Here is a 15,361-nt window from a genome sequence, read left to right as displayed (position 1 = left end):
ATGCTTTGCACCAAGCTGTAACTCTGATTATTCAAATGTTGTATTCACAAAATCTGAGATCAGAAGTTAGTACTAGATGACAGGCTACGAAGTCTAATCTCTGACTGACAAAAGGAACGTTAGTAGCTATAAAAGGCAAAGTCAGTAAAAGCAGAGAAAAGCATGGCTCGAGGTAGTTGACAAAATAGTGAAAACATTAAATGCAAAGCTGTCCAGTCACACAACGCATTAAATGCAGTTCAACGGTCATCTTCTCAAAATGCCTATAAATATGAAGTTCTGATCAAAAGCAATAACGAACAACTCTTGCAAAAATACCAAAACGCTGTTGAAATCAAAACATACGAACTTCATCTTCAAGCTCACATTCTTTGTAATATTTAGTGAGTGATAAGCTTAGAACTTAAGAGAAATATCACAGTTGTGATTATAGCTTTCTAAGAAGCATTTGAATACTCTTGTAAACATTTATTTTACATTGATTTGTAAAAGGTTCCTAGAGTGATCAGTTAGATCAGTAGACTCTAGAAGACTTAGAAGTTTCTAAGTGTTGATTTCCTATAGTGATCAAGGTGTGATCAGTATACTCTAGAAGACTTAGAGTGTTTCTAAATGGACAACCATTATAATCAAGATTGATTAGTGGATTAAATCCTCAGTTGAGGTAAATCACTCTAAGGGGGTGGACTGAAGTAGTTTCGTTAACAACGAACCAGGATAAAAATATTGTGTTCATTGTTTTTATCTTAAGAGTTTTTAAAGCCACACTTATTCAAACCCCCCATTTCTAAGTATTTTTCTATCCTTCATTTCCCTCTTACATATATGAGATTAATATCAATGGATCCTTAATTAAGCATGATTTTAAAATTAATGGTCATGCTCAAAATAAGTCAATATGGAATATTTAGCTTATTTTAGAAGTAAAAGTTTAAAACCATTTTATAAAACACTTGATTAAATATTCAACAGAAATTCAAAGTACACAAAATAACCAGGAAATAAAAGACATAAGGGAAGAGAAATAACATCAAATAATTATACAGGTTTGGTCAAGAAGACCTACACCTGTCCCCAAGAATTGTTCTTGAGATTATCCACTAGACTTGAGAGGTTTTAGAAGGTTATGCCCATAAACTCCCTTATACAAGGAAATGGAGCTTCAACATAACTTCTAACCAAACAACTAACAAGGCTTAAAGCGGTTAGTCTCCAAACAAAATAGATATTTGCCCAGTCTAATATCGAACTAAGATAAGGTTTTGAGTCGGCTATCCTCCTAACCAAACCAGGTTTTTACACAGGCTGACCACAAATCAAACAAATATATTTACTAGGCTGATCTCGAACCTACTAAGATTTTACACCAAGGTGAATGCAGAAATCAAGAGAAATTTTAATCGGGATGATCTTGAATTGATAGATCTTTTGATTGGGATGGACTCAATAACCATTGGGGAAATTTTCACTAGATAATCTTCACGAACAAAAAAAGATATTTTTCTTCAATGACGGAGCTCACGAACAAAATAGAGACTAAGATGATTCCCCAAATACAAACCAACGCTTTTAAATGGTTTAGCTTGCAACCAAAATAACAACTTCCTATGGATGAATTATTTACTCGGGAAAATACACTCTTGGTAAATTTACAATTTTGTCCTCATCCATAACAATATTTCTCACTAGACTCAAGAACACTTTCAAAGCACTATGACTAAAATATGTGAGAAACCTTCATTCTTGAGTCCCTTGATCACTTATGCTGTCAAAATCACTCTAAAAAAAGTCCAATTCCTTAATTCTAAAAAAAATGCATTATAAAGAAATTTGAGCGCGCCATAAAAATAGGTCATAATAAGGTCACAATTTCATTTCATTTTGGCATGACTTTTCTGATAGCTATATCTTTTCTTTTGCTTTCAGTTGTCACTAGTTTCACCTCACTCATAGTTAGAAAACTCTAGATATGATGAAAGTTATGTTGAAAAGGTGCTAGAAAACTTTGATATGAGTAATTCAAACGCCGTGAGTACCTCATTGATGAATCACTTTAAACTATCATTAGATCAGAGTTCAAAGACAGTTGTATAAGTTGAGTATATGTCAAAGGTTCCTCATGCCAATGTTGTTGGTTGTTTAATGTATGATATGTTATACATTAGACCAATTTGGCACAAGTTGTAAGTCATGTTTGTAAGTCATTATTTTCAATCCCTAGTGGCCATGTTGACAACTAGGACTGGAAAAACGACTCTTGCTCGTCACACATGCCTGTTTTTTCTGCATTTTGTCACCAAGTGAACCAAGATTTTAGGCCCACACACTCTAATATGCTCTCCCTCCACACCATGTTTTTTTAGGGTGTGGGTAATAAAATAAAATTTGCAATTTTTAGGTTGAAATGGTGCAACGCCCGTGGACCCGCCCTGTCCTACCGTTTTTTTTTGCGGGGCAAGACAAGGTTTAAGGCCCTACCTTTAACTATGCCCGGCTCACCCAATTTTTTAGCATTATTTTTGGGACAAACCTTAATGGGGAGGGCATGCCCGTTTTCCATCCCTATCAAAAATTGAAGAAGAGTATATGATGGCATCTAAAGCTACCAAAGAAGTCTGATTGCTTACATGATTTTTTAGAGAATTGGGTGTTGAGAAATGTAGAGTTTGGTTGCATTGTGTTAGTCAGAGTGACATTTAATTGGAAAACAATCAAGTGTATCATTCCAGGACCAAGCATATTGATGCATAGTTCCACTATATTAGAGAGTTACTTGCATTCAAACATATATTATTTGAAAAGGTTCATACTTCAGAGAAAATAAATGATATATTGACCAAGAGAATCTTTAGTGAAAAGTTCAAGCATTACTAACATGTTTCTAAATGTTAAGCAGAAGGTGTACCTCCCCTGTTACCAGGATGTAACCTTCATGCACAAAGTTTTTATGGGGGTTTGATATTCACCAAGGTGAATTTTTTTTAGTATGGTTCATATTTATATAAACACTAAAGAGAGGCAAGGGCATGGAGGCATTGCATTTGCATTTGGTCCAAACTTGTCTAAGGTCCAACTATTTGTTGTGGAGAGGCGATTGGGAGTTTAGAGGGGAGCAATATCACCCTACCTTAATATTATATATATTTATTGTATTACTATAACCCTAATTTTATCACATAAATAAAATATAAATATTATTGCATTTAGCCGTAGAGGTAGGCACCGGTGATCGAAATGAGTTAACAAAGATCAGTCATATTTATTATCTTTTACTTTTGTTTCTTTAATCTTCTATACAACGTTGTTGTAAAATTATGTCACAACAATTTTTCACTCTTTTTCAAGAGTTCTTCTAGCTATATGTACTTTTCCAAATTGAATATTATTATTGTTATAAATATCATTCTATACTGATTTTCCTCTATGGCTACATGTAGAGGACCTACTAGGATGTAAATTTAAAGGAGTGAAAGGTGCCTGATAAATAGAACTTGGCAGAATTGAAAAAGGTCCTATTGTTGCAAAAACGATTGACTTTAGATTACAATGCCTTTCAGACCTCGGTTCCCTTTGGATTTCTTGAATGGTGAAAGAACCAAATTTGTCACAATACTAAGCTCTCTTAGCCTCATACTATTTGACTTGTTGGACCTTATAATCAACCATGGCTTTAATAATGTTAACAAATTATTGAGAGACCTGTTACATGACATCATGTATCATCTTGTTAGGATGCTAATTTAGAACCCTAACAACTCAAGAAAAAGCTAAGAGAAATAAAAGAGACAAGTAAAATAAACTAATAAAATAAAGACTTTTTCATTTCTTTGATATTCTCTTCAATGTCTCAAGGACTACATATATAGTACTCCTAATGGATAATTAAATAAAACCCAAACTTATAAAAGCCCAATTCAATACCCTTACAAGATCCTAAGAACATTCTAGAATTATTACAAAACAACAACTAATATAAAATACTAAATAAACTATATTAACTATCTATCATTGCCGCGGGGTTCACTTGAACCTTGTCCTCAAGGTTCTAATTTTACTCTTAATCTAACAAAATTATTTTAGTGAAAAAAATAGAACCAATACTAAATGAGAGAATAATGCCAAAAGAAATTTCTATGTGGATGGTATTACACCATATGATAGTAAATAATGTGGGTGGGATATGATATCGAGTAGGACATATAGTGGAAAATAGTTGGCAATACGCTTTGTCAGCATAATTTGTGGGGAAAAGATACATCACAATTACATGTGAATTTTGGATTGATTTGGTGAGAAAAAAAAGTAACCACAAAAAAAGAGATATTGAAGGATTGACACAACATAGAGAGACACGTGATGGCAGAGAAAAAACTTGACTTTTTTCCAAAAAAGATTAGGCTTTTTAGCAAATGGAATTTTAACACAAGGATTTTGTTGGTAGTATAAAAAAACTTAAATGACATAAAGGTTTTGTTTTTTTGTGCGTGGTTAGAAAGCATAATAAAACACAGTAATAGCCACACAAAAAAAAAGCAAATACCAATTTTGGCCATCTTTACCTCGATACCAAAGCCAACGACACAATTTTTCTCACATTGAAAAACTCTTCCATATCCAACAAGTGAAAAAAAAATACTCTTTTCTCCTTCAAACTTTCCTTTTTTCCATTGCTTGAAGCATTCATTCTTGTTTTGTTTCCCAGTCTTGGACTTCTTTCACGGTGCCACCATTTATATTTGCTTTGTTTCTCTCTAGCAGTGTTTACATCCTCGTTCATATTTGCTTTAATAAATCCATTTTGAACACTTGAATCTGGTGGTTTCGGTGATGGTCGTTTCAGATCCAATAACTTTTTCGGTAAAAATTGTAGATCTGGAGGTTTGGCCGGAGGCAGTTGCAAATCGGAAAATTTCATCGGAAGAGATACCGGCGTTGATGACAGAAGAGTCACCGGAGTTTTCACCCGAAACGATGTCGGATTTGTCTTTGGAAGAGTCGCCGGAGGTGCTGTCAGAAATTTCACTGGAGAAGACACCGCCGGAAATTTCGCCGGAGAAGACACCGCCGAAAATTTCGCCGGAGAAGGTGCCGGAAATTTCGCCGGAGAAATTATGTGTAAACCAGAATTTTCTTTTTCTTCTGTCTGTTCCTCTATAGTTCTCTTGAATGCATATTTTGCTTTCCATTTTTCTTGTGACTTTTTGAATGAATCAGAAAGATTTTGGATTTGTTCTTTCAACTCTTCTCTATATTTGTTTGATAACTCATGAGTTTCAATCAAATATTGTTTCAGAGTTTCCAGGTCTTGGTAAAATATTTCTGATTGTAAATTGGAATTTTGGGGTTCTGGTTGGTATGAAATGTATGGGTTGGGTGAAGGTGGATATGATGTGTGTGGGTTAGATGATATAGGTGGTATAGTTGTGACAGTAGAGTAATGAGGAGAAATGAAGTGATAACAAAATGGTGATGGAACAGTAACATATGGAGGAGTGAAAGATTGGTAGTATGAATTTGCCATGGAAGGATTGAAGTTCAAGGATGAAAGCACCAATGTTAGGAAGCTAGAACCCTAAATCTAATAAAATTATAAAAAGCTGAAAAATTAAGAGAAAGATAAAACTAAGCTATAAAAATAAAGACTCATTTCATTTCTTTGATATTCTTTTCAATGTCTCAAGGACTACATATATAGTACTCCTAATGGATAATTAAATAAAACTCAAACTCATAAAAGCCCAATTCAATACCCTTACAAGATCCTAAGAACATTCTAGAATTATTACAAAACAACAACTAATATAAAATACTAAATAAACTATATTAACTCTCTATCACATCTCAATTTGTTCTCTCATAAAGAAAATAGTCATAAACATGGAATGTTCAAATAGATATATGGATGCATTTATAGAATCATTAGGAAAGGCCTCCAACTTTGTCATTCTTAGAGTTTTGTGGAGGGCCATTTATTCTTTTATGACATTTCCTCTTTGATAATGATGAAGTTAATGATTAACTCTGAGTTTGTTAAGGAGAATTTGGCTATTACAATGTTCAGTCGATTGTCGATTTTACTAACAACATGTTTATTTTTATGTGAAAACACAATCAATAAAAAAAATTAAATATTGTAAATAATTAATATGATAATTTTTATATTTAGTACACCCCTGCCTAAATACATCTTTTTAAAGAAATAACAACCTAAATGTCAAAATTGTTATATAAAAAAAGAAGACCAATGTATTGGTACCAAATCAATTCAAATGTTTGATGTTTGTCCTAAATGATAATGTCTTGAGGATCACGATCTTGATCAAAATATTTCTTGAATCGATTCAAAGGAATGCTTAACTTGGATCACCAAAACATTTGAATAGATTCTCGCAAACAGAGTCAAAACACGATGAATTGAAATATCTCTTTGAATAGATTCAAACAAGTGCGTGAATCGATTCCCACAAGCAGAATAGAAAACATGAATTTGAAAAACCTCATTAAACCCATTCACAATCTTTCTTTTTTTGTAATCAAGAAATTATATAAAAAGAACCAAAAGTTCTAACGACCGATTACAAAAAAGTGAGGCAAAGCTCGAAACAAAAGAAAATTAATCACCAAATACAACCTAGGAAAGGTATAACAAAGGGGATTTGCTAAACTCATAAAAGTTATAATTGGTTCAATTAATTTTCCCAATAAAGGACCACCTCCAAATGAGTGCCTTGATGCTCCAAACGGTATCGAAAATGTTCCAAAGATCATTCCAAAATATGATCCCATTCCTAAGCTTCCAAATAGACCAACACGTTGCCAACCAAACGATTCATTCTTTATCTATGTTCACCTTCTTGCTTTTGCAAAAACCATACCAAGACATAAAGCTACTTAAGGGGCAATCCATAACATAACCATCAAAACCAATCCAAGAAGCAATGTCTTTCCAAATTAAAATAGACGCGTGACATTCAAACAAAAAATGGACCAAAGATTCCGCCTCCGTACCACACAAAACACAAGAATTAGAAGAAGAGAAGGAAATAACTCTCAAGAGGAGAAGATCTATGGTCGACATTCTATTGATAAAACATCTCCACTCAAAGGACTTGATCTTTGAAGGAACATCCAACTTCCAAATAAGTTTAAAAGCTAAAGAAAACTCCATATCCGGACCCAACGGAACATTATATAAATTGGTTAAACCGTAAGAGCTTCTTACCGAAAAACCATTGGCCGGATCCGGGCACCACATGACACCGTCCCTTAAAGCACAGACAGGTTGTCACTCGCTTAACAACAAGTGCAGCCGCTGCACTTCTCTAACAGCAGCCGGGCTGTTTTGATTCCGGACACCAAAATCCCCCCAAGTCCAAACATCATCAATCCAACCTCCCATGCAAGCTATCGACAAAAATTTCAAATCCGAAAGGTTGGACGCCACCGGAAATGATTTCATCAAGCAAATATCCTCCATCCACCTTGAATTCCAAAAAGAAATGTTGAAACCTCTACCGACAATAAACCTACAATTATCAACAAAAAAATTATCGGTGTAACTATTTTCCAAAGACAAAATGTCCATCCACCAAGAAGATTTTGAAATCTTCTTAGAATTTTTTGCATCAAAAGAAACCACATGAAGATTAATATCTCCATATCTAGCTTTCAACACATTGTACCATAATGCTTCCGAACCACCAAGAATCCTCCAACGCCATTTATTGAGAAAAGCTAAATTAAAGTCTTTAATCCTTCGCAAACCAAGACCGCCCTTCTCAATGGGTAAACAAATAGTCTTCCAACTTACCCAATGAATTTTCCTTCCTTCACCCGCCCCTCCCCAAAGAAAATTGCTTTGTAACCTCGTGATATCCTTTAAAACCTTCTTCGGAGCCTTATAAAAAGAGAGCATAAAAATCGAGAGACTACAAAGAACGGATTTAAGAAGAGTGAGCCTACCACCAAAAACTTAGCAAGCGGACTTTCCAATCCAAAATCCGGGATTTTAGCTTACTCAATATCCCATTCCAAGAAGAAATCCTTCTAGGATTAATACCTATGGGAATACCAAGAAAGATGAAATGATTTTCCTCCCTCCTACAAGACAAAAAATTAGAGGCAAAATCCAAGAAATGATCACTCAAATTGATACCAATAAGTTTGCTCTTGTGGTAATTGATCCCAAGGCCCGAAACCATTTCAAAACCTCTTCAAATAACCTTGGTCGCCCAAACTTGCTTCCAACTCCATTCTCCTATCAATAAAGTATCGTCCACAAATTGAAGGATGTCCACACTACAAGCTCTCCTTATGTTGAAACCAACATATTCACCAATATCCACCGCCTTGCTAACTAACCCCTTTAAGCCCTCCTCCACAATTACAAAAAGAAACAGCGAAAGTGGATCTCCTTGCCTTAACCCTTTATCCATCACGAACTCCTTTGTAGGACTACCGTTCACTAGCACCGACATTTTACTCATGAAAATCAAAGCCTCCATCCACTTCATCCAAAGCAAAGCTCCCCGAAGCCCATCTTTCTTAACATGAATCTAAGAAAGTCCCAACACAAATTATCGTAAGCTTTCTTGAAATCCACCTTAAAAAGTAAACAACTCATCCCCTACTTTTTCGCCATATCCACCACCTCATTAGCTACCAATACCACATCCAAAAGTTGTCTACTCGGGACAAAAGCACATTGACAATTCGAAACTACCGAGCTTAACACCTTCTTTAATCTCGACGCCAAAAGCTTGGAAATGGCTTTGTACACACATCCCACCAAACAAATAGGCCTATAATCATCTAACCCCAAAGGATTTGATGATTTAGGAATCAAAGTCAAGAAAGAAGAAGTTATAGCCTTTGATAACAAAGCCTCCTTATGGAAGCACTCGAAACAATTTATGAAATCCACTTTAAAAAAAAAACCAACATTTCTTGATGAACAAAAAGGAAAAACCATCGGGCCCCAGACTTTTCGAACCCTCACAATTCCAAATAGCTTCTTTAATTTCCTCCTCCGAGAAAGAATTTTCAAGAGATTATTTCTCCTATCGATTCAAACCCCTAACGAAATCCCCTCCAAAATCGGTCTCCCCCTCACCACCTCGGAAAACTTTTTCTCGAAGTGAGTCAAGACTTCCTCTTTCACTTCCAAAACCGAGTCAACAAAACCTCTATCCGTCAAGATAGGGCCAATGTGATTCCGACTTCTCCTCGCTTTCATAACCCTATGGAAGAATTTACTATTCGCATCTCTATCATTCAACCATTTCAATCTCGATTTTTGGATTAACATATTCTCTTTAATCTTTAAATTCATCCAAAAATCTTTAGATGCCCTCCTTCTCCTATCAACATCTACGGTAGATTCCACGACATCCTCCTCATCCACCATTTCATCACCTTCGTTCAAGTTACGCACACCTTCCTCGACCGCCAAATCTATCTTCCCAAAAACATTCAAATTCCACCATCTCAACCTCTCTTTAATAAGTCTCAACTTCTCCTTTAAAACAAAATCGCCCCTCCCTTCCACCGAAAACGATTGCCATTCCTTCTCCACGAAAGACAAGAAATCCTTATTAGCAAACCATTCATTGTTGAATTTAAAAGGCTTTGGTCTCCAATTAGAATTATCATAAACCAACCACACCGGGCAATGGTCCGAAACATCACGATCCCCTACAAATTGGCCGACCACTCCCCATTTACTAACCACTTTGTCCGCCACCAAGAAGCGATCAATCCTACTTCTAACCCTCCCGTCCCCACTAAACCAAGAGTATTTCTTTCCTTTGCACAAAATGTCTATCAAATTGCTCAAATCAATAAACTCCGCGAACTCCCTCCATTCACAACTAGGTTGCAAAGCTGAACTCCCATTTCTTTCTCTTCTATTCTTGATAGCATTAAAGTCACCTCCAATGACCCACTCTCGATCAGTAAATTTAGACTTCAAAGAGAGTAATTTCCCCCACAACAAACGCTTCTCCACCAAAGAACAAGGCGAATAAATATTTACAAGATAGTACACCTCTTCCTTCCAAACAGCCTTCACCCCTAAAAACCCCCCTCCACCAAAACTACACAGCACCTTAATTGAATTAGTATTCCACAGAGACAGAATTCCCCCCGACGCTCCACAAGACGGCAAAAAAGAATAATCGATATTGCTATTCCTCCAAAAACTACCAGTGAAAGACTTAAATATCGAATGTAATTTTGTCTCTTGAATAAAAAAGAAATCTGCATTACCTTTGTTTATGATATGGCTGACCCTTCGTCTCTTTGCGCTACTCCCGCCTCCCCTAAAATTGAGAGAGCTAATGATCATGATAACAAATTGATGTTCTCTATCCTCTTCAATTTTTTGGATTTGACATCGCTTTCCATTTCATCGATCCTAGATACATAGTTTTCTTTAGAATCAGCAGCTTCGGCACCCAGTTCCGATAGCATTTTCCACAGTTTCTCTCCTATGTTTGACCCCAACCTCTCTTTTATTCTGCTATTGTTTCTGCAAATCACTGTTTCCTCCGATTGACCCCCATACACCAACCCTGTTTCTTTACCGTCACCAGAACAAGGTCTCTTTGAAGTAGAAACTGACTCAGCAGAAATAGACTCCGAGTTTGCCACACCCATCAGCGTTTTTTCCCCTCCTTAGCAAATGGGCATTTTTTCTTACGAAAATTGGGCCTGGGCCTGCCCCTTTTCCCTTTAATGAGCCCAAGAGATAAGTTAAGTTTTTTATATTTGACCTTTTTAGCAAAAAGGGATTTCCTCAAAGAAATGGGCCCCACAGAGTCAGACAAAAGTTTCACGTTGCTAATTTCCTTTTGCTTTTCCTTAACTTCCAAACAAAGTGTGGCCTTCAAGTTATTTTCACTTACCCCATCCAGACACGTATTACTCCTAACTGCCACTATAGCCTGGTCAAAGGATAGAGGAACCTTACTTTTAGCCCCCAGAACCGTGTAGTCACCATCCAACCTTTCTGTGCTGTTAACACCATTGTCCAGCGGACTCTTCGGCTCCCCCTCCAAACCTTCTTCCCCAAAATTCTGAAACCTCAAACTCTCTTCCCCGTCGTCAACACCTTCGAAGTTGATCCCATACCGGTGAGAAACATCATCCTCAGACGACTCAGCAACGAACTCCTCGACAGAATCTTCATCACAAACAGAATCCTCTGATTTAGAAGATCGAACCGACTGAGATTTTGTGAAAGCCAACGACAAGTTTGCAACCTCCTCCCTTAATCTCAGATTGAACACCACTCCATCAATTCTGACCTCAATGGAAGCCGGCAAAACGTAATCAACAGGCACACGAATCAAAACTCTCGCAACATCCAAACCAGTTCGTTTAACAATCCTCTCGTCAGAGCAAATGTACACCCCGAAAGAATTCGCAAGCTTTTCAAAGATTTCCACACTCCAGGCATGACAAGGAACACCAAGAAAACGAAACCAAGACACACGTTCACTGTCCACATCGGCCGCTTTCCATGGTCTGATAACGTCAAACCACTGTTTCCACCATGACAATCCATTCACAATCTAATTTGAATCGATCCAAACAAACTTAACATTTTGAATCGATTTATGAATCACTTTGATTCAAATCATTTAGGTTGTGGCTTAAGTCAAACCTTCATTTTATACATGAAAATCATTTTTACTTTATTTGTGAGGGGATTAATGAGAAAACTCAAAATACAATAAAGGACTAAAAAGAAGCATGAAATTAAAAATAAATCAATAATGCACATAGACAATTTCAGGGCTAATATTTGATTGACTCTTTTTATGATATATGTAAATCTTAGTGGACTTGAGAAAAACCTATTTGGTCTCGTAATCTATTTTTTCTAAGAAAAATTTGACTACTGTAATGTTCATGTAACTTATTTATTTTGGAGTGTAAACATAATCAATAAAAAATAAAATATTATAACTAATTAATATAAAATAAATTTATATCTAGTACACCACCCAAAGAAAAAAAAAGTTATATCTTTAATAACAATATAAAGCTAATTGATGTTTTCTGTCAAAATTATTACTCATTTTGTTTCTTTTTAAGTGTCGTTTTAGATAAAAAAAATTATTTTTATTTAAGTGTCGTTTTTATAGTTTAATGTTATAATTTGTCGATTATACCTTTACTTTCTCAATAAATTACTTAACTATTCATTAAAAAAAGAGAGTGATTATTAAATTTATTTGGAAAGAGAAAATATTCGATGATGTAATGAAAAAAACAACTTTAATAATTCACTATCTTGTTTGAAGTTTTATGCTAAAATGAAACTTAAAAAAAAAGGGAGTGAGTATATATTAAAAAAACCAATGAGTTGAAAATGAGATCAGTTTCCAATTAATATTATAAAGATTCTTAACATATAGATGCGTTACTAAAAAAGATCCGGACCTACTACCAAACCTTTCAATTGATGGAAAAGGGAGCAACAAATCCATTGAAACCTGGAAAGTTGGCTTTTGTGCGAAAAGTAATACCAAATGCTTTTAGCAGCATGCAACTTTAGGAATCATATGTCCACTCAAATTTTCATGAGATGCTTACTTAATCTTGATTGGGACAATTTGCTTTATCAAAAGCCGCAAAAAAGTCATGCCTAGATCATACATTCACTTATTTGGATGTACCTCAATTCACTAGATAAGTGATGCACCTAATACCACTCTTTGATTGCAAAAAACCAAATCAGCTTAACAAACATTCACACTTTATTACTTGTACTTGCCTAAAAGGGGCATGTATTTCCCCTTAAAATGGACCAATTACAAGATACTTCTCCCATATAGGTGTCATTAGAGCTGACAATGAACCGAATCAATTCAAAAATAATTTAGAATTCGGTTCGACAATTAAATTGTTGAATTAGGTTCATGAGCCAAATGAGCCGAATATGAGCGAAAACCTAAAGTCGTTAACTAAATGAGTTGAACTTAAACTATACATAACTCGGCTTGTTAGATTTATGAGTCAACTCGATTATATATGAGATAGATTATATTATCTTTAGGTTTGTCAATTTTTAGTAGTTTTTGGTGTACTATTTCATTAACTTTGTAAGGTTCCTAAATATTTAGACGAAATTGTTGATTTTTGAGATAAATTTTAGTTTTAATTGAGTAGTTTTTGAATTAGACTTCAAAATATATTTCTTAAAATTTGTGTAATTTTTGAATTAATAGTTTTATGAGATAAAGTTAAATTCCAATCTTATAATTTTTATTTTATTTCTAGATTTTTTATTTTAAAAAAATGTCAAATATATATAAAAAATATTTTTTAAAAATGACTTTTAAATACGTGAAGCAAGCGAGATGAACCTAACGAGATGAACTTAACGATTTAAACTGAACCAATTTATAACGAGTCGAGCCGAGCTGAAGCAAGTTCGACTCGAGTCGACTCATTTCCAGTCTTATGTGTCACATTAGTATACTAGCTATAATTGCAAAATTGAAATATGATTTGATTAGTTTTTGCAAGTTTCAATAAAATAAGTTTGATCGAAATTTAAAATGTAACCTAACAATTTTCAATTTTTAGCATATTAATTAGACTTATTAATTCAGTTAACTGATATCTGACTTAACAAGTGTATAATGTCAAATTATTTTTCAAATTTTAAATAGCAACAGGACTTATTAATTCAGTTAACTGAAGACCTGACTTAACAAGTGTATAATTCCAATAATTTTTAAAATTTTAAATAGTAATAAGATTTATTAAGTCGGTTAACATGAGACTAGACTTAAAAAGTTAAAAATAACCGACTTAATAAATTGCTCGGCCAATGAATGGACGAGCCTACACAAAAATAATTTCTTTCATTGGCTCGTCCAATGAATGACCAAACTTGTTCTAAAAGTGTGGTATTTTAGAATTTTTTGTTAAAGTGTGACATATTGGTTTAGTTTTTAAAAATACTGGCATTTGAGTAAAAAAATCTAAATTATTTACTTAGAAATATTTACCGCGGATACATAGAGTGATATGGGTTATATTTATAGCTCAAGCTCAAATTATATTGATTTATATATTTTTTAAATTTATTTCCGCTATAAAACTCTACTTAATACAATTGATAGTTGGATGATAAAAGCTCCTAGTATGTGAATGTTAAGAAGTTGGTGATATGTTTTTTAGGTAAAAAGTTTGTAACATGTGATGAAGGGGAGTCATGGTTAAGATATATTAAATTTTTCTAAAAAAGTTGATTGACTATGAATATATTTAAAGTTTTTTTAGAGAAGGTGGTTGACTATGAAGATTTTTTTTCTGGTCATTAGACATACTTCTATTATGACAGTGTTAGTTTTGGTTATTAACTTAGACATGCATTTAAAGCAGATGAATATAAAGATGATATTTTTTCACGGTAATTTAGATAAGTAGATTTACATGGAGAAGCTCAAGGGTTTCAGTGTTACTGGGCAAGGCGGGCTAGTTTATGAGTTGAAGACGTCTTTATATGGTTTAAAGTAGTCTCTAAGGCAGTGGTGCAAGTGCTTTGATTCATACATGCTTCAAAATGGTTACAGTGGGTGTGAGTATGAGGGATATGTTTATGTTCGAAACTTTGATGATGTTTCTTTTATTTTCCAATTATTGTATGTGATGACATGATGAACTGAAAATCCTTTTGGAAAATGAGTTTGACATGGAAGATTTAGGCGTTGCTACTAAGATTCTTGGGATGAAAATTCACATGGATATGAGCGCTAGAAAGTTGTGGCTCTCTTAGAATTCTATGTTGTAAAAGTGTTAAATCTATTTGACATGATTCATACAAAGATTGTGAGAACTCTATTGATGAATCACTTTAAGCTCTCATTAGATCAGTGTCCAAAGATACATGAAAAAGTTGAGTATATGTTAGAGGTTATGCTAGTTTTGTTTGTTGTTTAATGCATGTTATAGTTTGCACTAGATCAGATTTGATATACTTTGACCAAGTTCAAGCAACTGATACTTCGACCAAGCTAGGCACCAATGCCAAGTTCAAGCAATACTTTGAATTATTACATGTTTCTCATTGTTAAGAAGGTGTTGTACATCACAGTTGCCAAGATGTGGATATCATGAAGGAAATATTCATAGGAGTTTGACATTTGTCAAGGTTTAAATTGTTAAGTATGACTCATACTCACATAATAGAGAAATAGTTTTGATATTGTTAAATAAATTATAGAATTTATGGTTCCATTATCCTAATATCCTCAAACTTAAACCCACATAGGCCGTTCCATGCTCGTCGTCATAACATCTTTTCACAGATTTTTCGTTGGGTCAATGTCACCCTTGTCATTTA

At 34.4% G+C, this 15,361-nt stretch overlaps 2 protein-coding genes across 2 annotated transcripts; both read right to left on the bottom strand.

Moving 5' to 3' along the window:
- Nucleotides 1–7,285: 7,285 nt before the first annotated feature.
- Nucleotides 7,286–8,477, bottom strand: LOC131625894 (uncharacterized). Its single transcript, XM_058896728.1, has 2 exons — nucleotides 8,223–8,477; nucleotides 7,286–7,897 (listed from the first exon to the last, which is right to left on the bottom strand). Exons 1-2 carry the CDS (start codon nucleotides 8,475–8,477, stop codon nucleotides 7,286–7,288), a joined length of 867 nt encoding a protein of 288 aa, XP_058752711.1.
- Nucleotides 8,478–9,067: 590 nt separating this feature from the next.
- Nucleotides 9,068–10,345, bottom strand: LOC131625893 (uncharacterized). The gene has a single exon (XM_058896727.1). It carries the CDS (start codon nucleotides 10,343–10,345, stop codon nucleotides 9,068–9,070), a length of 1,278 nt encoding a protein of 425 aa, XP_058752710.1.
- Nucleotides 10,346–15,361: the final 5,016 nt, after the last annotated feature.

This window comes from Vicia villosa, unplaced genomic scaffold, assembly GCF_029867415.1.
Source record: "Vicia villosa cultivar HV-30 ecotype Madison, WI unplaced genomic scaffold, Vvil1.0 ctg.000248F_1_1, whole genome shotgun sequence".
In the NCBI taxonomy this organism is placed as follows: domain Eukaryota; kingdom Viridiplantae; phylum Streptophyta; class Magnoliopsida; order Fabales; family Fabaceae; genus Vicia; species Vicia villosa.
This window is presented reverse-complemented; position numbering and strand designations above follow the sequence as displayed.

Coding starts and splice junctions, on each gene's coding strand:
- LOC131625894 (XM_058896728.1), bottom strand. CDS start 8,477: ATGTCGGTGCTAGTGAACGGTAGTCCTACAAAGGAGTTCGTGATGGAT. Junction 7,898..8,222: donor AGCAAGTTTGGGCGACCAAG/GTTATTTGAAGA, acceptor TCTTTTTATAAG/GCTCCGAAGAAGGTTTTAAA.
- LOC131625893 (XM_058896727.1), bottom strand. CDS start 10,345: ATGATCATTAGCTCTCTCAATTTTAGGGGAGGCGGGAGTAGCGCAAAG.